The sequence below is a fragment of the Pangasianodon hypophthalmus genome, chromosome 4 (assembly GCF_027358585.1).
Source record: "Pangasianodon hypophthalmus isolate fPanHyp1 chromosome 4, fPanHyp1.pri, whole genome shotgun sequence".
In the NCBI taxonomy this organism is placed as follows: domain Eukaryota; kingdom Metazoa; phylum Chordata; class Actinopteri; order Siluriformes; family Pangasiidae; genus Pangasianodon; species Pangasianodon hypophthalmus.
In genome coordinates, this window is record NC_069713.1 from 22,122,359 (window position 1) to 22,146,135 (window position 23,777).

At 38.3% G+C, this 23,777-nt stretch overlaps 3 protein-coding genes and 1 long non-coding RNA gene across 7 annotated transcripts; 1 reads left to right on the top strand and 3 right to left on the bottom strand.

Moving 5' to 3' along the window:
• Positions 1 to 1,183: 1,183 nt before the first annotated feature.
• Positions 1,184 to 6,185, bottom strand: LOC128318217 (uncharacterized). Of its 3 annotated transcripts, XR_008301694.1 has the most exons (5): positions 4,804 to 4,941; positions 4,579 to 4,648; positions 4,211 to 4,302; positions 3,334 to 3,573; positions 1,184 to 2,825 (listed from the first exon to the last, which is right to left on the bottom strand). It is a non-coding gene; the product is annotated as an uncharacterized LOC128318217 (long non-coding RNA). The 3 variants fall into 3 exon arrangements; XR_008301695.1 differs by lacking the exons at positions 1,184 to 2,825; positions 4,804 to 4,941 and adding an exon at positions 6,000 to 6,185 and having other exon boundaries at positions 3,214 to 3,573; XR_008301693.1 differs by lacking the exon at positions 1,184 to 2,825 and having other exon boundaries at positions 3,214 to 3,573.
• chmp5b (charged multivesicular body protein 5b) lies at positions 4,819 to 10,027 on the top strand. The gene is made up of 8 exons (XM_026935852.3): positions 4,819 to 4,994; positions 7,305 to 7,409; positions 8,198 to 8,244; positions 8,359 to 8,452; positions 8,706 to 8,777; positions 8,899 to 9,007; positions 9,310 to 9,425; positions 9,567 to 10,027. Exons 1-8 carry the CDS (start codon positions 4,926 to 4,928, stop codon positions 9,615 to 9,617), a joined length of 663 nt encoding a protein of 220 aa, XP_026791653.1. The 5' UTR covers positions 4,819 to 4,925; the 3' UTR covers positions 9,618 to 10,027.
• A 241-nt stretch (positions 10,028 to 10,268) lies between these two features.
• fastkd3 (FAST kinase domains 3) lies at positions 10,269 to 15,747 on the bottom strand. Of its 2 annotated transcripts, none has more exons than XM_026935849.3 (7): positions 15,328 to 15,747; positions 12,679 to 14,150; positions 11,920 to 12,002; positions 11,651 to 11,825; positions 11,196 to 11,265; positions 10,996 to 11,110; positions 10,269 to 10,658 (listed from the first exon to the last, which is right to left on the bottom strand). In XM_026935849.3, exons 2-7 carry the CDS (start codon positions 14,123 to 14,125, stop codon positions 10,560 to 10,562), a joined length of 1,989 nt encoding a protein of 662 aa, XP_026791650.1. In that variant the 5' UTR covers positions 14,126 to 14,150; positions 15,328 to 15,747; the 3' UTR covers positions 10,269 to 10,559. The 2 variants fall into 2 exon arrangements, with proteins under 2 accessions (XP_026791650.1, XP_026791652.1); XM_026935851.3 differs by lacking the exon at positions 15,328 to 15,747 and adding an exon at positions 15,182 to 15,321.
• A 2,107-nt stretch (positions 15,748 to 17,854) lies between these two features.
• myl12.1 (myosin, light chain 12, genome duplicate 1) lies at positions 17,855 to 22,022 on the bottom strand. Its single transcript, XM_026936692.3, has 4 exons — positions 21,935 to 22,022; positions 20,037 to 20,245; positions 19,036 to 19,197; positions 17,855 to 18,695 (listed from the first exon to the last, which is right to left on the bottom strand). Exons 2-4 carry the CDS (start codon positions 20,221 to 20,223, stop codon positions 18,523 to 18,525), a joined length of 522 nt encoding a protein of 173 aa, XP_026792493.1. The 5' UTR covers positions 20,224 to 20,245; positions 21,935 to 22,022; the 3' UTR covers positions 17,855 to 18,522.
• Between the last annotated feature and the right edge of the window lie 1,755 nt (positions 22,023 to 23,777).

Here is a 23,777-nt window from a genome sequence, read left to right on the forward strand (position 1 = left end):
GTGGCTGGTTCTGCAAGATGCTCAGTAAAACTTACAGCTCATTTCCTTATAAAACTTTATAATTTATAACTTTACAATTTCTTTATAAAACTGCATACATTGTTTCTGAGACTGTTTACTGTTTAATATGGAAACATTTAATTTCATTATTTTTGAAGGCATGTTTGCTCTACAGCATTTGTTTGCATGTGCCTAAGACTTTTGCACAGTACTATATATTGTTTCCAGTGTGCAGACTTATTTTTGACAAAAGTAAACAGTAACAGGACTGGAACAAATATATTTCTCTAACTATTTCTCTAACAAATATATTTCTCTTTAATATGTGTATTTTAATGTATGTAAATTTAATTTCATCTTTTGCAGATGTTAATGTGAGGGAAATCAACTGTCAATACATGGCATGTGTATAATACCCAGAATATGTAACATAAATGCAGAATAGTAAAATTAATAAATGTTGTACTAAGCTGTGCTGTATAAAAGTATACTACTTTTATTACTCAATTGCATGAACTTGTTTAATTTCAGTCAAATCACTTAATTTAATGAAAACTTTCAAAATCCAATTCAGTCCAAATGAAGGTTAAGGGTCTCGCTCAAGGGCCCTAACATTCACACCCTTTCCATATATTAAAGCATGTTTACATTTGGAGAAAACCCAACACCACATTGTCTTTTGCTATCTGTGAAATTTGCTAGTGGAGTAGCCATCTTATGCCAGATCAGTAGGTATTTCAACAGAAGCTCTCTTTTTGAGTAATGGTCCAATAACCACAAGTGTCAGGCCCATTCACAATGAAGGTTTTCTGAGCTCAATGATTGCTATTTGTTTATTTATTTATTTATTTTTAAAATCAGGTTACATTTTCCAATTCTTAAAAGAGATGTGAATGTAGCACAAACTGAAACTGGCTACACTACAGCCTGCTGATCCACCGATTACAAAAAAGGGAGTTTTTAATTTACTTAACATACATAAAAATAGTGGTAGAGTAAACAAATATGTATGTATCCAGAGACAGTGGTTATCAGTAAGACCCAATAAGGGTGTGTGTGTGTGTGTGTGTGTGTGTGTGTGTGTGTGTGTGTGTGCTCTACAAGATTATACGCTTTTATAAATTATAAAATGTGTGACTTTGAAACAGACTGAGCAAAGTTGTAGAAGATGTGAGCTCTACAGGTTTATTCCACATAAGATCATAGTATAGTGACAAAACATTAAGAAACATAATTTAATCTATATACTGAACATACCTATTGAGACTGATCTTTAAGAAAAAAATTAAGCACATCTTTGTAGGCCACCAGATAGTAGTGATGACATTTCTGCTCTGTTATTTGATAAATGTCCTCTGGTTTGGTTCTGTGTTGTGTATGGCAGCTCCATTACATACAGCAGGACTGATAGCATAGAGTGTTGAACTCTGTCATGACTCATCACTGATCTATCGTTCTGTTAGAGATCTCGCAATTCTTCTTGCCATCCTTCACCGTCATCTGTCTTTTCTCAACTTAGATTTGTAGACTTCAATGTAATTTCACTTTGACCACACTGTTGTTTTACAGTTTTATATGGCTACATTAACTATGAGAAGACTTCTAAACCTGCAAATTATTGCAGCAGCTGAAACTCCTCTGTCTAGGCCTCTGAGAGACCTACACTATATGGCCAAAAGTATGTAGATACCTGACCACCACACCCATATGTGGTTCTTCCCCAGACTGTTGCCACAATGTTGGAGGCATACAATTGTCTAGAATGTCTTTGTATACAGTAGCATTACAAATTTCCTTTCACTGGAACTAAGGGGCCCAAATATGTTCCAGCATGACAATGCTCCTGTGCACAAAGCGAGGTCCATGAAGACATGGCATGCCTAGGTTGGTGTGGAAGAACTCGAGTGGCCTGCACAGAGACCTGACCTCAACCCCACTGAACACCTTTGAGATGAGCTGGAACGCCGACTGCACCCCAGACCTCCTCACCAACATCAGTGCCTGACCTCGCTAATGCTCTTATGGCTGAATGAGCAAATCCTCACAGCCATGCTCCAACATCTATTGGAGAGCCTTCCCAGAAAAGTGGAGGTTAGTGGAGGTTATTATGACAGCAAAGTGGGGATTAAATCTAGAATGGGACTTTCAGCCAAAACATATTGGTATAATGGTCAGTTGTCCACATACATTTGCCTACATAGTGTATGTGTTGTAGCCATGATTTTCTACAGAAATCCATCATGAAACTTCTTCTTCTGATTCTCTGGAGTATGTTTTTTGCTTTTATTTATCATGTAATTTAGCACTGAAACTATGTTCACTGACAACAAAACATTGTGTATTGTGCATGCATGGAAAAACAAGTTATCACGCTATGACCAATTGTTTCAATTCTAAACCCACAGAACAAAACCTGGGACAAATCTACTGTTTTATTAAGGGAGTCATGTCTCCATCTAGAGGTTGATGTCTGTGAGTTGATGCGGTTGATGCGGGTTAAAATATCTCAATAATACATACGTTTACACTGAATAATTCTTAGACAAGGGTGTTGCTGCCTCACAGCTCCAGGGCCAGGTTTGATCCTGTGCTCAGGCTACTGTATGTGTGTGTGCAGAGTTTAGCATGTTCTCCTTGTGCCTGAGTGGGTTTTCTCCAGGTTCTCCAGTGTCCTCCCACCTCCCAAAAACATGCGGGCAGATAGATTGGCTATGCTAAATTGCCCCTGAGATGTGAATGTGTATGCATGGTGCCCTGTGATGGACTGGGAACTATCCCACCTCATGCCCAGTGTTCCCAGGATAGGCTCCAGCTCCACCCTGACCCTGATCAGGATAAAGTGGATACAGAAGGATGAATTTTTTTTTTTTTTAAAACAATCAAATAATAATAACAGTAATAATAAATTCTTGTTTCTAAAAATAAATTCTTGAATTCTAAAAATTCAAGTCTTGCTGCTGACATTGGTACTAAGCAGTATCTGCATCATCACACATACTTTATTAGCGTAATCATGTAAACTAAATCCAAAATGTTTGTTAAAATTATACAGATATACAGATAATGTCTGTATTGTTTTACTTCCAGTCCCATTAGCAATTACTTCTTAAAGAGGGCCATTTTCAACTTAGCTGATCCATTTTTTGTATAGATTGCTCTATACCAGCCATAGGTTATGAAAGGAACTAAATTACACATGAAGCTATGTTGAACATGTTTAAAAATTAATTGAATCTTTTTTTTTTTTTTTTTCCCTCACATACTCAAATGGGGCATGGTTTAGTGGTTAGCACTGTTGCCTTGCACCTTCAGGTTTGGGGTTTCAAATCCCACCTCTGCCCTGTGTGTGCTGAGTTTGCATGTTCTGCCCGTGCCTTTGGGGCTTCCTCCAGGTACTCCAGTTTCCTCCCCCAGTCCAAAAACATGCATCGTATGCTGATTGGCATTTCCAAATTGTCTGTAGTTTGTGATTGTGTGTGCAATTGTGCCCTCTGGTGGGTTGGCACCCTGTTCAGTTTGTCCCCTGCCTTTTGCCAAAAGTCCCCTGGGTTAGGCTCCAGGCTCCCTGTGACCCTGTGTAGGATAAGTGGTACAGAGACTGAATGGATGGATGCACTAACTCAAATAGCATAGTGGGTTAAATTTATGGTTAAATTTACACTAGTGAATGAGATCTACACAGTGGGCTAGTGAAAATTTGATACATTGATATGCATTATGTGCTTGTGACAGAATGTTGATATTCAATATACACTCACCATCCACTTTATTAGGAACACCTGTACACCTGCACATTTATGCAGTTATCTAATCAGCCAGTCATGTGGCAGCAGTGCAATGCAAAATATCATGCAGATACAGGTCTTTGGGTAATGTTCACAACAAACAGCAGAATGAAGAAAAAGTGTGATTTCTGTGAATTTGAATGTGGCATGGTTGTTGGTACCAGATGGGCTGGTTTAAGTATTTCATAAACTGCTGATCTCCTGGGATTTTCACACACAACAGAATTTACACAGAATGGTGCGAAAAACAAAATATCACTGAGTGAGTGACAGTTCTGTGGGTGGAAACGCCTTGTTGATAAGAGAGGTCAAAGGAAAATGGCCAGATTGGTTCGAGCTGCCAAGAAAGATATAGTAATTCATATAATCACTTTTTACAACAGTGGTGAGCAGGAAAGCATCTCAGCATTCACAAAACATCAAACCTTGAGGTACAAGAGCAGAAGACCACACTGGGTTCCACTCATGTCAGCCAAGAACAGGAATCTGAGGCCATCATGGGCACAGGCTCATCGAACTGTACAGATGAAAAAAAAAATACTAAAAAAAATAACCTGGTCTTTTTTCCAGACTTACTGACAAGAAAAGAGAACAGTGCATCGGAACTGTATTAGGCAGTTGGAGAGAAGAGACTATAGAGTAGTGATAATTCTCTAGTTAGGAAAGAGAAAACAGACAACACTCCATGGCAGTGACTGTGAAGGGGAAAGAGATCTTTCTCCTGGGAACACAATAAATGAGTTATTCTATTCAGAATAAAGGAGGGGAAACATATGAGAAATATTTCACTTACAGATATAGAAAACTGAGAAAACTGTGGTGATCAAGTGTTCCAGCATTTACATGACTGAGGCTAAACAGATCTGAAACAAAGGGAAATGTATACTTTTAAGAATTACTACTTTTATTCTAAGTAAAATTCTAACTAAAAACACTAAAGACAACAATTTAACAAATACTCTGATGAAAATTGATTCATTTAAACCCTTGCGTGGCTTTGTTGATGAGCTTAACTCACGTGATTGAGGTCTGACGTCAGTGTGGGTCTATTTCCGGGATTTTGAGGTGGCTAGTGTTGCTGTTGTTAGGAAGCACGATTTGACTGCTGTTTTACAATTTTTTTTTAAAAGAAGTGTCAAAATGAACCGCATTTTTGGTAGAGGAAAACCTAAAGCACCTCCTCCCAACCTTACGGACTGTATAGGAAACGTAAGTATTTGTTTATCCAAGTTTTAAGAACTGTCTAACGAAATAAACAATGAAACTGATTTGGTGGCTAGCTAGCTGTTAGAATAAGGAGGGTTTGCTGTCCCACACAATAGAGTCGCTAAAGTTACTGCCTTTTAACTGCGTGTAACCTGGTTAAAAAAATAAAAGCCTGCCTTTAGCTGGCTACTTATTGTTAGCTATGTTTTTATTTGAGTAATGGTCAGTAATTAGCTTAGCTAGTTAGTAAACAGACTCGCTCTGTTGGTTAGGCAGCACTGACAGGTTAGCTTCCCAGCTTCACCCTGACAGCTAGCCTGTTTGCTAAATGGATTTGTCTCGCGCTGAGTTTTTGCTGTGTCATGTGGCAGATGGAGATGCAGACAGACACAGACATTTTCTTACTATAAGGTTTATAAATTATAATCATTAACGTTACAGTTACAGGAATATATATTATATGATGTCCGGTGCTATATATTTTCTGCTCTAGTTGTCTGTACATAACACATTGTGGGTGTTATGTACAGACTCCAGTAGTGACATTCTTTCTTAATAAAATAATAATAATAATAATAACGTCTGGCCATGATTTAGCGACTCAAGTATATCATTATTTATTCATTTCAAGATGAAAATGCAAAGAAATCTCTGTTTTTGTAGGAAAACTTTTCCTCTGTCTGTCCCTTGTGGCCACACACACACAAAAAAATCCACCCTCAACCATATTAATCTTTACAGTTAACATGTGATCTTCAATGGCATCTCAGATTTAATACAATTCTGAGTTTTTAGTTTAAACTTGTTTCACTGACATATTCATCTGTTTTCATTTTGGTTAACAGTTCCTCATGTTACCCACAATGCTGTTCGACCACCATGTGTACCTAGAGAGACTGCTGCAGCAGTGCTTTAATCCTTTAGTCTGTCTTAGAGGTCTGCCTGGGCTTTAAACTGAAGCCTGAACCTGGTCTGTACCCGAGATCATTTGACCCGACCGGAACCTACCTGTACTGTTAAATTTTAAGACCGAACTCGACCCAAATCCGAAATCGGTTTCTCACAACAAATAACCTTTTGCAGTATGCTGTATTTCAGGCTTGTATGCAACAGTCAGTAAACAAACACAGTTTTATCAAGGCACAGCGGCCCCTTAAGCACACAAGAGCAAAAGAGAAAAAACATGTACTTACCAGTTATGAAACTTTGCTTTGCAAAAAACTAAAACAACAACAACAAAAAAAAAAAACAGCTTTACAAGCCCTACATTGCACGTAACTTCTGAGCTCTATTGATTGTAATGACAGAATTCTTCCACAGTGCAGCTTTCCCTGAATCATTTGGGACTGTAATAAGTTCTCCCTTAATAATTTTTTGCTTTAGTCTCACTCATTGCGCACAACTAGTCAACTAGCTAAATTCACTCATGAGGTGTGCGTGCTGTCTGCTGTTTTCTGAAACCCGTGAGTTTTTGGGGACCCATTGGGCCGAGTAGCAGTCCTCGAGTCCGTCTAGCTCTCTCACATCCTGTAATGTACATCTGTATGTTCTGCTCAAACAGATAACACAACAACTCTTCAACTTTCATTCTAAGACCTTGTCTAGTTAGTCATCTCCTCCTTAATAAAAATAATTATTAAAATAATAACGCCTGACCACGATTTAGTGACTCAGGTATATCATTATTAATTCATTCTAAGATGAAAATAAACAAACAGATAACAGCTTTACAAGCCCTACATTGCACGTCACTGCTGAGCTCTTTATTGGTTGTAACGACAAGGCCATAATTCCTCCATAGTGCAGCTTTCTCTACATCATTTGGCACTGTAATAGGTCGTAAATAACTTTGTCTAGTTATTCATCTCCTAGATCTCTAACTAGACAAGCCAAGTCTCAGCTGAAACTCGGCACAATTGTGTCATATAGCTGCATTGCATCCGGCGACTTTGACTTTAATTAGCTTGCTCCCAGCCCTTTGTAAGTTGACGTCATGCATTAGGAATCCGTTCCTACGCATCATGGCCATGCACTATTTTGATTAAGCAGGGACGTCACCAGCAGAGCTCCATATCTAATAAAGGTTGGACTGTGTTAAATAGTTCCTTCAGGTTGAAAGGGTGTGTAAATGGCGTGTGACCAAACCGGTCCCACATGTTTTTGCACATGATTGAATCACAGACACCAAGACATTGTTATGTGCATCCATTACCATCTGAAGTCTTGACATTTCACCACATGACTGATTGTAATAAATATTATCTTTTCACTTTAAGCATTAACTGCAGTTTATCCAATTTCCTTTAACCCCAGGTTGATTCTCGGGCCGAGTCCATTGATAAGAAGATATCCAGACTTGATGCTGAATTGATGAAATATAAAGATCAGATGAAGAAAATGAGAGATGGGCCATCAAAGGTAAGGATAATATAGAAGCTATGTATTGTCAGTCACAAAGGCCTGATAAGCAGGGGTGCAAAAAATACACCAGAATTATATTAGTCATTCATTTGTTCATTCAGTGGGTGTTGTCAAAATCTTAAAGCTCAGTTAAAAGAGGAAGTAGGGAGTCAAAATTATACCCGAGTGAAAATTTGCATCCACGTTTAATGTACTCAGGCACTTCAAAGTAGAAAGTAAATGTAACTGAAATTAGATGAGGCATGTGTATAAATAAAATGATTATAGGTAGTGTGATAGGTTCTGTGTTTAGCGTTCTTTTGCACAGAGAGGACTGGTGGTTATATCCATGCAATTTTGAATGGATTTTGATCCTACGTGTTAAATATAGTAATAAATAAATTTAAAACATAAATGAACAAATTGGTAGCTAGGCAGAATAAAAGTAAATGAATCATTTGTATTAGGACATTGTAAAGCTAAATAAAAGTATAAGGAGTAAGAAGCAAGTTTGTTTTCAAGGAAATGTAATTAAGAGTACAACTATTCATTTTCAGTTAAACAAATCCCCTGAAATACTACTAACAAAGTATAATTACTTAAATACATTCCACCTCTATTACATACTTGTCTGCATATGCATGTGTAATCCGTCAAAGTACTGCTGTAACGTTTGAATTACTTGAATTATTGGCATAACAGTGGTGAATGGAGTGTGATAACATTAACATGGAAACATTAACATGAATTAGATTTTGATTTATTAATAGTGTTGACCATTGTCTTTGCGCTGTTGTCTTTTTCAGAACATGGTAAAGCAGAAAGCCATGCGGGTCCTTAAACAGAAAAGAATGTGAGTATAATTTGCTGTGAACAAAACTTTTCTAGCATTGTGCCAATGCTACTAGTTTTTAATACTGTGTGTGTGTGTGTGTGTGCGTGTGCATGCGTGCATGTGCGTGTGCAGGTATGAAGGACAGAGAGATCAGCTGATGCAGCAGTCATTTAACATGGAGCAGGCCAACTACACCATTCAGACACTTAAAGACACCAAAACAACTGTAAGAACACACTTATCTTATTTCAAACCACAGGAGTTACACTTTGATTATAGTACTTCTTAAGGTACAGCAAAATTACTATGCCACATAAAACACACACACGGCTACTGCTGCTGAAACCAAAATAGTTTATTTAAAAGTAATTAATATTACATTAGTAATGCGATTTCATTTTCCTGAAGTAAAGGCTCCAGTATGTAATATTTGTTTACTATGAGCTAACTCAAGGCCTCGATGGACTCGTGTTTGACAGGTGGATGCTATGAAGATTGGAGCCAAAGAAATGAAGAAGGCTTACAAGAACGTGAAGATTGATCAGATTGAGGTAAAAACTTCCTATTACTGAGTATTGATGCATCATTAAGTCTTCAGGTATATAAAATTGACCAATGATGTGATTTAATCATGTGTTGAGAAATGTAGATAAAGCCTAATGTGGGTTGTAGGATCTTCAAGACCAGTTGGAGGACATGATGGAGGACGCTAATGAAGTACAGGAGGCTCTGAGCCGCAGCTATGGAACGCCAGATATTGATGAAGATGATCTAGAAGCTGGTTAGTATATGATGAAGTGTAGAAGGTTACCACCTAGGCAGTGAGTGGTGGAGGCATTATGTTTTCAGGTTGTCCGACTTTCCGAGATCCTTGTTAGTATGATATCTCAAGAACGAGTGCTTGAATGCTTGTAGGATTTATATGGAATTCTCATTGTAACCAGTAGATTTACTTGGTGGTGGTGGAGGAGGAGTCATCCCCATCAAAGCCTTTGCCATTGAGTCATTTTTTGATTGAGCTTCCTTTTTTAATTATTTTTAATTTTTAATTATGTCCACTGATGGATTTGTGGTGTTTGTTAGAGCTGGATGCACTCGGCGATGAGCTGCTTTTGGATGATGACAGCTCATACCTTGATGAGGCCTCCTCGGCTCCAGCTATACCAGAAGGCACTCCAGGAGAGAGGAGCACCAACCGGGTAATAACAAACACCAGAGTTATCTGTTCAATTTCTTGCTCCAGTGCTAGATGTATTTGGTGGTGTTCTTTACTTTTAATTTACCTTGTCAAGATAATCAGTTTAATCAATTTGACATGTATTCATTTTTCCCTGACACAGGACGGAGTTCTGGTCGATGAATTTGGACTTCCTCAGATTCCAGCATCATAAAAACACGAAGAGCCTGTTTTATCACCCTTAAACTTATGCATCATGCATTATATTTATGCATCTGACATGTAAAACACTGCGATCCTTGCATTTACAGTTTTCTACAAAACAGGTTCATAAAAGATTGAGTGCTCTGGGGTTAAATATTTTAAAAAGTATTCAATTGTAAACACAGCCAATCTTTATCTATCTCCCTGCTTATTTTCATGTTTCATATGGAATGTATTCACTTTAACTAACTGTCAGGAATAATCGTTAAGGTCTGTAGTTACAATAATTTTTTTGATTTACTTTAGATCATCATATATACAATTCTTTGTATTTTGTTTCTAAAGAAAGTACCTCATTGACTTTGTACAGCAACAATGGGTTGCTATCTACCAACAAATAAATTATTCTATATTTGGAAATGTGGGTACAGGCTTTGATTGCCTTGGAAAGGCTCTGTATTGCTTCATCATCAACAGTGTACTATAATTTGAGGATGACATACGAATGCATATTTGATTACCTGAAACAAGCCGTTTACTCTGTTCTTTGAATGGAATTAAATGTAATGGAAGTAAATTATTCCACATACATAAATGTAAATTGGTGTGAAATTACAACTGAATTTATATTCACTATTATTTGATAAATGACAAAACAACATTTTAAAAGCACCATGGTCATTTTCCTTTATTTAAACAAATAATTTATATAGTACTTGAAACTCTCAGTTTAAAAAAATACATTAGTGACTATAAACAAGGACATCATTAAAAAACAGCAGTACAAGACATTAGCTTCCTCAACATGTAATGCTGATCTATCTGTTTATCTTCTGAATATATTTGACAGGGCGTGAACAAAGGCTGTTTTGTGAGTCTAGTATCAGAGTAGTCTGCATATGTTTGAGGGAGTGAGGCTGGCATGAAACCTGCTGCATGTGGAAACTAGTGATCACCAGCTGAGTCGGTATGTGTGAGGGAAAATCTTCTTGTGCAGGTACTCGACTGTGTTGACCTTGTCCTTAAGGTTTTCAAACTCGTAATAGGGAATCTAAAAAGAAAAAGTTTAGTCCTTTAGCACAGGTAAAGTCTGTGATTAAATTTGCTCTTTGCAAAAAGGATTCTGTTTTGGGTTTAAACAATAACTACATCGTTCCTACATTATTCTCTTCTATTATTATGCTAGCCAACAAAATAATGCAGGGATTGATCATGAGATTTTAACAGAATATAAAAAAAAGTGTGGAAAATGACTGAACAAACCCACCCACGGCTGTTTTAAATATTAATAAATAAATGGAATAAATGAATGGGCAAAAAAAAAAAAAACACATTGTACCCCATTCGACAGCTATATGCTTACAACAGAGCAGCATGATAACACTCACCTGAACAACTTCATATCCCAGAATCTTTAGGTGTCGTTGTTTGATAGCTTCCTTCCCCAGAAGCTGTCTGGCATTAGCAGCAAATCGCTTTGGCCCATCAATACAAACAGCAATTCTGAGTGTGTATACATAGATATGCTTATTAACACAGTCCCAAACACTAGCGTACTTATAAATATACTCTTTTAAACACTTATTACCTTTTATACACTTCCTCAACATGGCTGGCAGGCAAGACATAGCCGTCTTCATCCAGTTTTATCTCCACATCTGAAGAAAAACAGTTATTTATACAGTTATAACTAGTTTGTTTGCTTCTGTAATCCAGTATATTTGGGATTGAGAACACACTGATTGTGCTGATTTAACATCAGAATGTTAAGTTTAATTTGAGATTTTGTTGAGCCAGTGATTTTAAACACTCATAGACGACATTTTGCACTTGAACATCAGCCATTATTCTATTTCAAATGAATCCAGTGTACTGGAGTACACAACCAATACAACTGTGATTGTCCTCACTGTACATATAAGCATAGTTATTGTGTCAGATATCATACGGACTAAAATGAGCAGGTTTATTTACAGTGCAACTGCATATTCTACCACATGCATTTGTAATTAAGGTTTATTTGTGGATGTCTGGATACATTACCAAGTGTGTAACAGTATGGTGTAAGGACTCTGGAAGCAAAGTAAGTTCGATCCCCTAGCAAATCCACTAGCCCATTCTTCACCCCATTATAGAGATGAGCGTCCACCATGCTTTCCAAGGAAGAGCCAGGAGACAGAAATGACTTCACTCGCAGCTTGGGTAAAAATTGTGGACCCTAAACATAATCATACAAAAAAAAAAAACTAAGCATTAAAGGCATTTTTTACTTGCCATGTTGGTTTAAATGTGCAGGATGCATAAATACACACCCGATAGAATGGACATTCCAGTTTCATTGTCATGTAGAGCTGCGTAAGCTGAGCCAGCACCACCTGATCCATTACACTGCCCTCTGACACAAAACAAGACAGGGTGCTCCATTAAAAAAAAAATACTGTACATGCACACATACTCAGTTGCCATTTTATTAAGTACACCTCGCTTGTAGCTATACTCACTAGTCATTTTTTCAAGTACACATCCTGTGTATGTGCTGTGTAGGTATACACTTCACTGTTCCACAGTAGTATACAGCAAAAGTGAATGGAGGACTGGATGTGGTAGAGGAAAAGGGGTTGTGGTTTGTGTAATGCTGGGAGGCATTAGATGGTGGGAGTAACATTATGTGATATAGTATGTTTTTTTATATACAATTCAAAGTTACTAGCTAGCAGTTTGTTAGCGCCTTCTAGCTTGTTCCTTAATAGACAGGGACCATCACAGGACCCCTGCTGACCAGATTACTGTGTGTGACTGTGTGTGTATATAAGGCACAGTGGCAGTGTTGTGGCACTGGATTTTTAAATCCAGTGTACACTTACTAGCCACTTCATTATACTCCTGTACCTTGTTAGTAAGTGTACATAATCAGTGCCAATTCACTGACCACAGCACCACTGTTGGATGAATATTTTTGGTTGGTGGACTCAACCCAGAAGAGACACTATGGTGTTTATAAGTGCACCTATATTGTAGTTGTACTTGATAAAAATGGCCAAACTGTACAGGTACAAGACAGACCCTCTTACCCTGAAGCTGCTGTAGGAAGAATGGGCTGAAGACCTTTGAGACAAAGTTGAGTGGAAATCTCTGTAGAAGAGTGCAAGCGTGCAGCAACTCAAGCAGAGTTCGAGGCTGGAAGTGCGAAAAACGTGCATTCAAGACAGACTCCACCTTTCGGAAAAGTCGACCAGCCTCCTGAGGTAAATATCCCACTACTCCCAGTGCCACTATCTGCCGAGATATCTGTTCCGTGGTGTACTCATCTGCCCTGTACACAAAGCTTTCGGCCACTGCATCAAACACGGGGGGAGAAAAAATGCGCCGCCGCCCAAAATATTGCATTACCCTGGTTACTGTCTCAGGATGAGCTGTAAAGGCTATTTTGGGTACATGGCGTTCCAGAGCCTCAATGAGAAAGTGATCGCTGTGTCCATAGTGCATAAGTGCAGACAGTACAATCGACAGATCTGTATCCGCAAAGTTTGGCACATGACGCACAGTCTGTTTGCACAAAGCAATCACCAGTGGGAGTGCCTGAGTTTGGCCCAGCTTCACAAGAGCTCCTAATGTTTCGCTGATTGTTACAGGGTCCATTCTTGGGGCAAGCCTGAGTGCTCGAGTGTTCATTTCATTCAGCAATTCCTGGTAACGTCCACCCTCATTCAACCCTGCAGCTAGCATTTTATAGACAGAGGTCAGTTCACTTGGATTCCAATGAGCTGGATCTTTGTTCTGGATCTGCTTCATAGCCTGCTGTAGGATGCCACCATCAGGCCCATCTACTGAGAAAAGTGCTTGCACTAACTCACAGAGAGTCTCAATGCTCAAGTGGCCTGTGTTTAGCCGTACCTGGCTCTCGGACATCAATCTCATCACCAAGCGACTTTGTGGGTCTAGATAAAGACGCGTACAACCCAGCAGAGCTCTTACCACCACCTCGTCTTCTAGCTCACCAGCTTCTTCCTGTAACCTCAGACACATCTTATTCAAAGCCGGATCAGACAGCAGCACCTCAGGCTCCCTAAGTCCTCTGGCTCCATCCTGCTCCAGATCAGCCAGTCGGTTGAGAACAGCAACAGCACCTGCACTTGAGAGACGTGGCGTGGAGTGCACAAGGTGAAGCACTTTTTGGGAAGTCATGCAGGAGAAAAGGCGATCTTTGAAGGCACGTTCCTCATCAGAGCTCAGGCCATGCAACAGAGAGGTGAGAGCTCCTCCTGTAGAGGGGTCACGGGGAAGCCGGATGGATCCGGCTACAAGAAACAGAGGCTCGCGGGTTGTGATGCACAGCTGCCTTTTTTGCAGCTTTCCTTCTTTCCCAGAGAGAGAATGACGGCAGCCCTGAGACAAGGTGAGAAAGCCTGGAGCGCACACATGTTGTCTGACACACACATTCAGAGTGGTGGGAGAGAGCAGATGGGGACGAGCCGCTTGCCTCAGCATGTGCAGCCTCCGCACCACTTTCAGAGCCATGAAAGAGCGTTATGACATCCTTCACCTGCAATGATAAATAAAGCAAAAAAAACGAACCAAAGTGGAGAAGCTCAATCAGAAGCATTGTCTTCATTTTCAAGTGCAGGGTTTCCCAACCTGGACTTTGTGGACCACTAAATGTTCCACATATTTAAACAATCCCAGCTCTCCCCACTACCAACCCTGTCCTGTGTTCATGACTGCTTGAATCAAGCAGGCACAAAAAGATATTGCTGAGATGGTACTTGGGGATTTGGAAAACACTGTCCTACTGTACATTGCATGCCAGTGCTTTAGTGAATTAAATACCTGAGGGTGTTTTCATACTTGGCCCATTTCAGTGCTCCAATGACTCAGCATTTTTTTATGCATATGCAATATTACACAGCTATTACACTATGGTAAAACAGTCATGGTGTGAACAAGTGGTCTGAGATTTCATCAATGCTAAAATGTCCAGAAAGAGAACTGTGTCCCCTTCTCAGTCCACTTTTTTTTTTTTTTTTTTGAAAACCAAAAGCATTTGCAGTTAGTTCCCTTTCGGGTCCTTTACACTGTGGTTCATTTAAAAAGAACTATAGGTGAAAACACCCTTAAACTCACATTCTTACTCTTGTACCCTGTTCTTCTGTAGTGACTGAATAATATATGTCATGATAAGCAACTGAAAAATAAGCTGTGAGTTTAATGTGTTAATGACAGTAACAGTACACTGACAGTAGCAGTAGACAGTATTGCTATATAGTTGCATGGTCATGTGGTTTCGAATTTATTTGGGAAACTGAATTAATTTCAAATACTAGAAATAAAAACTGAAAAAGCAAATGCTGCTAAATAATATATACATGGTGATGGACTATTCTACTTTTGTAGGTTAAAAGTCCCATAACTGTTTTCTCAACACAGGACAGGAGATGGATTGATATGCTGCAAATTGGCAGGCACCAAAACAAGTCGTAACATTATCTATAATCGAACCTAGTAACTGTGTAAAGTGAAAACATGCCTACAGTCACATTATAACAATTTCATTTGCCCTTGTGCCACTCAACTTACTAGGGTCTAGTGCAGGCGGAAGTGGATGTGTCTACCGAGCTTAATGTTATCCAATTAGCAGTTACAAATGACCCATCTTAGCTAAAAACCCTAGATAGGTCTCCAGCCACATTTAGATGAATTCGACATTTTAAAAAGTACTTTACCAGAATGATTAACAGCCGTTGTAGCTGTGTGACTCAGCGTGCTATCTTGCCATATTCTGGAATCGCTGTGCAATGTACGCATGTGCTGGATGTTGAATTCCTATTGGTTCAACTATACTATGGTGGGCGGAGCTTAGCCCAGCCTAGAAACGTGCCACTCACTGCGGTAAAGAGATGAACCCTACGCAGGGCGCATGGAGTGGGGACACGACCACGGCATCAGCCCATAGACTCGTTCTTGGCTCAAATGATGAGAAACAGTTACTTTAAAGTGCTCTTCAGACGGAACAACCAAAGCACTCTTATCTCCCGAGACGTTTTGCGCTCTTTTTTACGATGAATAACAAAATGGCCGCGGCAACATAATAAATTCTACCTAAAATAAAACAACTGAAAGTAGTGCTGCAGGAAATAAATGTATTTCACAACTCTAGTATTTGTAATTTATATTATTATTATTATTATTATTATTTTTATTATTATTTGCCTTTGCAAATTTATAAAATCAAAAATCAAAATCAAGAGCTCCTAAATGAAATTAGTGGCAGCATGGGAAAGATTTTTGTTGAGTAGTTCATTTGTTTATTAAATTAAGATACTTGGTTACATAAGTGACAGTGATGTGTCAGTGATGTGACAATAAAACACAGCTTTTATTCAAAGCCATTCAAGTGTGCTGCAGCTGCATGTTTTACTGGCCCAGGAACCCTTCAGAGTTCTCATTGTGAAGGGGTGAAGGGTGGAGTCTTCAGAGGGAGTAGGGCATTCCTGATCTCCTGATTGCAGCCACATTCAGCTGATTCTTGTGTTACACAAATTATTTACCTGCAGCACTGTCAGGTGAATTTGGACCTCTTTTGAACTGCTGCCGGGTTAGGATTTTGGCAATGTCTACCATTTATTCATGATAGACGTACAATAACTTCTTTATCCTGGTTAGGGTCATGGTGGATATGGAGCTTATCCCAGGAACACTGGGTGTGAGGCAGGAACACACCCTAAATGGGACACCAGTTCATTGTAGGGCATCATGCACACGCACACACACACACACACACTCATTGTTCTGCATACACATATGATATTTACACATTATGGCAAAAGTTTGTGGACACCTGACCATTGCACCCATATATGAGCCTTCCCGTAACTGTTATAATAATAATAATAATAATAATAATAATAATAATCTTTATTTATATAGCACCTTTAATACAAAAAGCAGTTCAAAGTGCTTTACAAAACACTTACATTTACAGTTTATATTTATGGTAAAAAAAAATGGCAAAGGATATAGCATTTACTATAAGAACACTAAAAAAATAATATGATTAATAATTAAAAACTAATAGAGAAAGGGAGAAACATATTCCAGCATTCCAGTCAAAAAAGAACTCAAGTGGCCAGCACAGAGTCCTGACCTCAACCACAATGAGCACCTTTTGATGAACTGGAATGTTAACTACGTGCCAGGCCTCCTCTCCTGACATCAGTACCTGACCTCACTAATTCTCCTGTGGCTGAATGAGCAAATCCCCATAGTCACGCTCCAAAATCTAGTGGAAAGCCTTCCCAGAAGAGTGGAGGTTATTGTAACGGTGAAGGGGGACTAAATCTGGAATGGGATGTTCAACAAGCACATATGGGTGTGATGGTCAGGTGTAGACAAACTTTTGGCCATATTTATTTTAAAAACAGTGTTTTAAAAACATACACTCTTCTACACTGTACCCTACTGTATGGATGTTTTATGTTGTGTCAGTGCATTGGTATGCTCATTCCCATATCTATTTTTTTTTTTTATTTCTTACATTATTTTTAATCATGCATTTTTAATTACTGATTAAGGAAGATCATTGTAATTGTGCTTCATAAAAAATGTTTGACATTTACATTTTGCAGTGACACTCATAATGTAGGTCTCAGCTGCATTTAGGGTTTGGAGGTGGCAGATCTTGGGTATTGGTATTGGTTTTGACGGAACATTGAGCACTTTTGGCCCAGACTTGGTAAACCCTGTTTATGAAATTTTTAAGCAGTCTAGTATCCACAAAATCGAGTTACTTCTCCTTTATTTTGGAAAAAAAAATACAAGCTTCATGTCTCTAATATGTCCGAAATTCAAATTAAATTAAATTTAATAATAACTTTCATCATAGATTTGTAAACCACCATGTTTAAAAACCTAGAACTGCAGAGGCACTGTAATTTCTGTGGGTGAGCTCAAGCAAGCTAGGACATGCTGACTGGTATGAGGGGAAACAGCTTTGGTATGTAAAAAAAAGCACGCATACCCCTGTATAATCTTACTGCACATGGAGGGTTACCTGAACATATACCCACACAATCTGAAACTGAAATATCACTATTGGAATGGTCAGAGTTTTAGGCGACTAGTTTGACTGTCACTGCCCCGAACACCAACACCAGAAAGGGGGAAAAGCTTCAGTAACTTCACGCAGCTGTATTCATCTACCTCCTCAACAAAAGAAATCCTGCTGAATAAATAAATAAAGACTGCAGATGCTACAGTTTAAGTAATTTATTGAAAAAGTTCATATTTATTATAAAATGTAAAAATTCAGCTAGATCGGGACATAACAGCAAACAAGCTTGTAGACCCCACCACCACTTCACATTTTACCACATTTAAAGCACTGAGAAACTGGACCTCCAGGAAGTCCAAGACTGTTATGTGCAGTTCTGCTGCATCTAAATTAAATGTCTGTTGAGTTTACTTGAAGGTACACTTTAGTGGGACAGACATTTAGAAAAGGGCCTTAAACACAATCAAATATCATAATTAATAATTCATATACACACCCTAACTAATTACATGTATAGTTTCAAGGGAGTCTGAAGTAAACCGCTGTTAAACCAACCACAACAAATAACTCGCTCACATCCCTAAACAAACAACCGTGCTGTGTCCAATACTAGACAATACAAAACAACTTCAGTAAAAGGGTGATTAAATAAAAATTATCCTAACATGTTCAGTGATTTGGTCATAATCTAGATACATTTTCCCCTTAAAGTTTACCTTTAAATAAATCACACACAAACAGAGCAGCCTGGCAGATTTTTGAGGTTGGCATTTATCTCAGAATATTTCCAGAAACATTAAGTAAAGCTCCTTTAGCTGAGAAGGAAGATTAAAAAGGAAGGATTGATGATGCATGGAGGTTTCTGTATTTAGTCATCCTTGTCTTTGGCTCCGTGTTTGAGGATACGTGTGAACTCCACATAGTTAAAGTTGTTCTTCTTGTCAATAGGGGCCTCCCTGAAGAGCTCATCGACCTCCTCGTCTGTGAAGCGGTCGCCCATTGTGGTCAGAAGTTCCCGCAGATAGTCTTCCTGGATAAAGCCTGAGTAGACAAGAGAGGAATGGTTGGTGAACAGACGGACGATTATACATAGGGTGGATGAAGCTAAATCCCAGAGGTTTCACAATCCAATCATAGTTGTAATCAATCAGGCTTAGTGGTTAATAAACGAAGACTAAGTATATTCCCCATTGCTAAAATTTCCTGGATATTTACTCCACTAAAACATCTCTAGACCTTCAGAGCACTTTTAATTTTTCTTTATTATGGGTTAACACCATATCACAATCTTGTTTTTCAGGGTGTATAACAAGCATATTTTATTTATTATGATTGAACTAAATTAGTGGTTTGTAAGATTCGACAGGCTAATGGTGATTACCGGTTCCCTCCTCGTCAAAGCAGGCAAAGGCGTTGCGGATGACGTCTTCTGGATCAGTGCCGTTCAGTTTCTCTCCAAACATGGTGAGGAACATTGTGAAGTTAATGGGCCCAGGAGCTTCATTCATCATCGCCTCCAAATATGCTTCAGTCGGGTTCTTACCTGAGATTAGAGGAAGAGATACATCTGAGCGAGGTGTGGAACAGCACGAAAAACTCAAGTATAACAATGGTACAACCCAATATCACGCTACCTGCTTACACAGATTTACACAAATTTTCACAGAAGACATCATCAGATGTCAAAAGTTCAGAGGGTAATTTCAATTTCACAATTTCAAACTCTGTGAAAGTGCTACCCACCACTGAGCACAAGAGTGAAAATTTCACTGTGATATGAAACTCTGTACGCAGTGGTATCACACATTCGTCTGGCAGCCAATAGATTCATTTGCATGATGGTTGTTTGCAGAAAACTTATGCTCCATGCTTCATACTGCATCTAGAAATGTTTTTCTGTGCCATTTTTATTGATACCAACAGGGTGACACTTAGTGGTTAACTATTCCAGATATGCTGCTATACCAATACTCAGTCATCAGGTAATCAGCTAGCCAAAGTGACAGAGCACAAAAGGCTACACCCTCTTCAGATGTCCATTACTTCACCTACTCCACCTATTCCTGTTAAAGTCAGCCTAAAGGCAAGAGTGTTAAGAAGAGACCATTACATCATCTGGTATGAAATAAAACGAACCCTAAACAGCTACTGGCTACCACAACACACTTTTCAGAAATAATTTTGGAAGTTAATTTTGGTCACTGATCTGACAAACATAAGGCATAAACTTGGGATGTAAGTGCTGACAGATTTGCCAAGAGCTCTTTTGCAAAATTCAAGAGAAAATAAATGATACTCAACAGTACATAACTTTTTGTTATATGTATATTGTATACATAAACAATTTGCATGTTACTGGCTGCAACAGGAAGTGAGAATTACCCAGAGATGCCAGCATGTCATGCAGATCTTCCTTGTCCACAAAGCCGTCACGGTTCTGGTCGATCATGTTGAAGGCTTCTTTGAACTCCTGGATCTGTGACTGATCGAACATGGCAAAGACATTGGAGGTCGCACGCTGAGGGCGCTTCCTGGCAGTCTTTGCCTTCACACGACTTTTGCTGGACATGTTGCCTCTGTTGGGATTTTACCTAATATCAAAAAACAAAACAAAGTAATTCAATGAGATAAGATCTAGTGGGGAAAAAAATTGACTTTTTTTTTGGTTGCAAATTTAGCAGCTACATTTTTTAACTTGTTAGTCAGTATCTGTTCTAAATAAAGCTGTGCATACCATCATCGTGGGGAAAGAAAAAGGGATTTGTATAGTCTTGTCTGACAAAGTAAATTTAAGAGAAATCTAATAAGACAAATAAGACAATGGTGATGCCCAAGCAGCTCTTCGAAAAGAAATATATAAAGCAATAACTAGACCCAGAGGTTTCTTTACCACAGAGAAACTAAGACACAGGTACAATGCTTGTTTTAGGAAATCCTTTTAAAGAAATTAAAGCTATGTACAATGGTCACAACAGGAAAGCCCATTTCCTTCTTGGATGCACATGTAATTCATCGTTACAGTAATTAAGCATTAAAAATACCCTACGTTACAGGGCATCTAGGACACCGGGAGGATGACGTGATGATTAACACAAAGGATTTTAACTGGACCAGCTGCAACACTCATATGGAAGAAATCTGCTTGAAAGATTCCTGTTGTTCTAAACCACTCTATTTACTCAGCATGCTGGAATTCACTCTTTTCACAAAGCAGATGGCAATTACACAATATTGAAAAAACAAAATATCAGCATCAGGAACATCTAAAAGATTTCGTAGCAGGATAGCTACGAAAATGTAAAAGCATTATTGCAACTGGCCTATATTTTCTCCCTTGAGTCTGCTATACATAGACACACTACAAGTCAACCCAGTTAACACTGGAACACTTCTGGGCTTGTCTAGTTTACACATATTTATACACAGACATGTCTGAAACAGAAGGAATTAACACCACCTCTAAAACCTACAGTGACACATTTTAAGACATGTGTCGTGTCTGTTGTGTCTGGGTCAAGATGATCCATTTGCAAAATTATTTTCTGTGCTTAATGATTATGTTTAAGATTCATGTTTATGTAGGTGAAATAAACCATGAACATAATCGTAGTGTGCTCAATATTTCAGCAAAAGGGGGATAAAAACAGACATCCCAACATGTTCAATGATTTGGTAGCTGGTATTTCTACTCCAACCTGCTATCAGGGAAAAAGACAGTCAGATATTTTAACATTAATGCTACAACTGCAGTTCTATACATTCCAAACTGATTGGACAGAATATACAGGTTAAGGATTAAATGAAAGCACTGTATGCTGAAGGTTAAAATGAGATGTTTTGTGTTTTTTTATAAAAAAATAAAGATATTATACAAAAGATTGAACACATTTCACCTTGAGTTATTTTGCTGATGAGATTATCTCAGCGACATTGCTACACCGACAAGACACTCTTTACTACGTGCTGTTCAAAAAATATCAGAAACTAAGTGGCGAAGAAAAGCCAAGTCAGCTGTTTAAGCCAGTAATTTATCCGGCTAACTTTAATTATTTACACATTTTGAGTTTGTATCTCGCTCTGCCTAACCGGTTCGTAGCTAATTTGGTTAGCAAACCTTGCTAGCTGGCGCTAGCGCTACATCCGACTTCAACAAAATGACTGAATTTAGCGAATATAGGAGAAATAGCTATCCAGGTTTCAGATGCACTGTGATTTAACATGCAACATGAAAGCAATTTAGACAAGTAACAAAAAAAAAAAATTTAAAACAACACACATACCTGAAACCGAACAAACTGACGGCCTGCGCAACCACCGCCCAAACTTCCTGATAGTCGCAACGGATGCTTCCGGACAGGATATCTAGATCCGCTCAACGAGGGTTATAGGGGTGTACAATACAGCGAGGGTTTAGAAAATAATCCAGAAGAATTGAAAACACACTTTAAACAAAACCTTCAACAAACTATTCTTTTATTTTATTTGCAATTATAAATATTTTCCCACTTACTCTCATGATAATGAAATTTGTCTTAATACGTACATTACGAACACCCCTGTGTGCTGTGACTTAGTTCATCCAAATCCACCCAAAGTCTTGTCTACGTAGACTCTTCAATATGTCCATATAGGGTCAGGGCGCTGTGACTCACGAGTCAGAAACATCACAATGAGCGTTTAGAAGAACAGCTGTTTTCCTCTGGCACCTTTCCCTCACAGACTCTAAATCAGCCCTTGCTTATGATCAGCATCTATTTCAGTTAGGAAAAAACTCCACTGAAATATTATTCAGGGTAAAAAAAAAAAAAAAGACCATTTTAAATTAAATCCATCCAAATGTTAGCCATATTTATCATACTATGTCTTTTGGTAAAACATATAATCCAATATTACAATACCAAAATGGTGAGCTAATAATGTTACTAGTGCTTCCTAAAATCTCCCAACACAAGGTCCTTGTTAGGACAATAGCCGGCAAAAGAGCCAATCTAAGGCTAATAAGGCAGTAGAGTACAGAAATGGAAGACACAACACAACTATACAATCTTGTTGTAACAAGCATTTTTAATTCATAATTAACACAGTAATCAGAACAGCAGCACTCCATGTAAAACAAACTGAATGCTTTTTCATTGCTAGGATACACACGCTTTCTTATTTGTGCTCAACCACCAGCAAAACCCTGTATTTTACAGCCCAACTTCTGATCAAACATTTTCATACACTATATGCAAAATACTACTTTCATTTTAAAAACAAAGATAATCCCACATATAGCACTTTGATCAGTAACAAATACTACACTCTTTTACTATTAGAAATGTTATACAGACACACAAAAAAGTGCAATTGTAGATGCTTTGAGCCACAGAGGTGCCATCATATGTACAGCTGTGGATTGCTGTAACACAAATCCCAAACCAGTTCATACAGTGTATAGGGAGTCATTTCATTCCTGAAAGGCTTATGTATGAGGAAAGGGCACAGGTGAGACCAAACATGCAAAAATGTGTGGCTGCATTTGCCAGTGTGGCATTTCTTTCTTTCAGTTATTCAACCATAAAGAATTATTTTCCTCACAGAGTCTGAAAGTTTATGGTCATTCACATTAACAACTAGCCTATACACTCCAGATCCACCACAGTTCTGACCATCATAAAGCATTTACTGAGGATAAATGAATTAACAAGCTTATACACAGAATTTTTTCCCAGGTGTATAGCAAGACATAAGAAACAAGGTTAGGTGTTGATAAGAATGCAGAGTCAAATGAACTACACCTTAAGTGCCCCTATGACTTATAATCTTACAGTACATGTTGTACATGTTACAGTATTGATTTTTTTTTTTGTTTGTTTGTTTGTTTCTATCACCTTGATTGCCTAAATAATCGCAGATGTATTGGTACATTACATACAGTATAAATATAAGTGTGTATAAAGAAATACAATATTAACTAAACAACAATCAACTAGCAACTATACAGTAAATATTTTATTACATCAAAGATTTACAGAAAAGTGCTCTAATGCCACAGGGTGTTGAACACATATAAATACACAATATGTAGTAAGAACCTGCAGTATTGTATGGGCTTTACAATGCTCACAGACTACTACACAC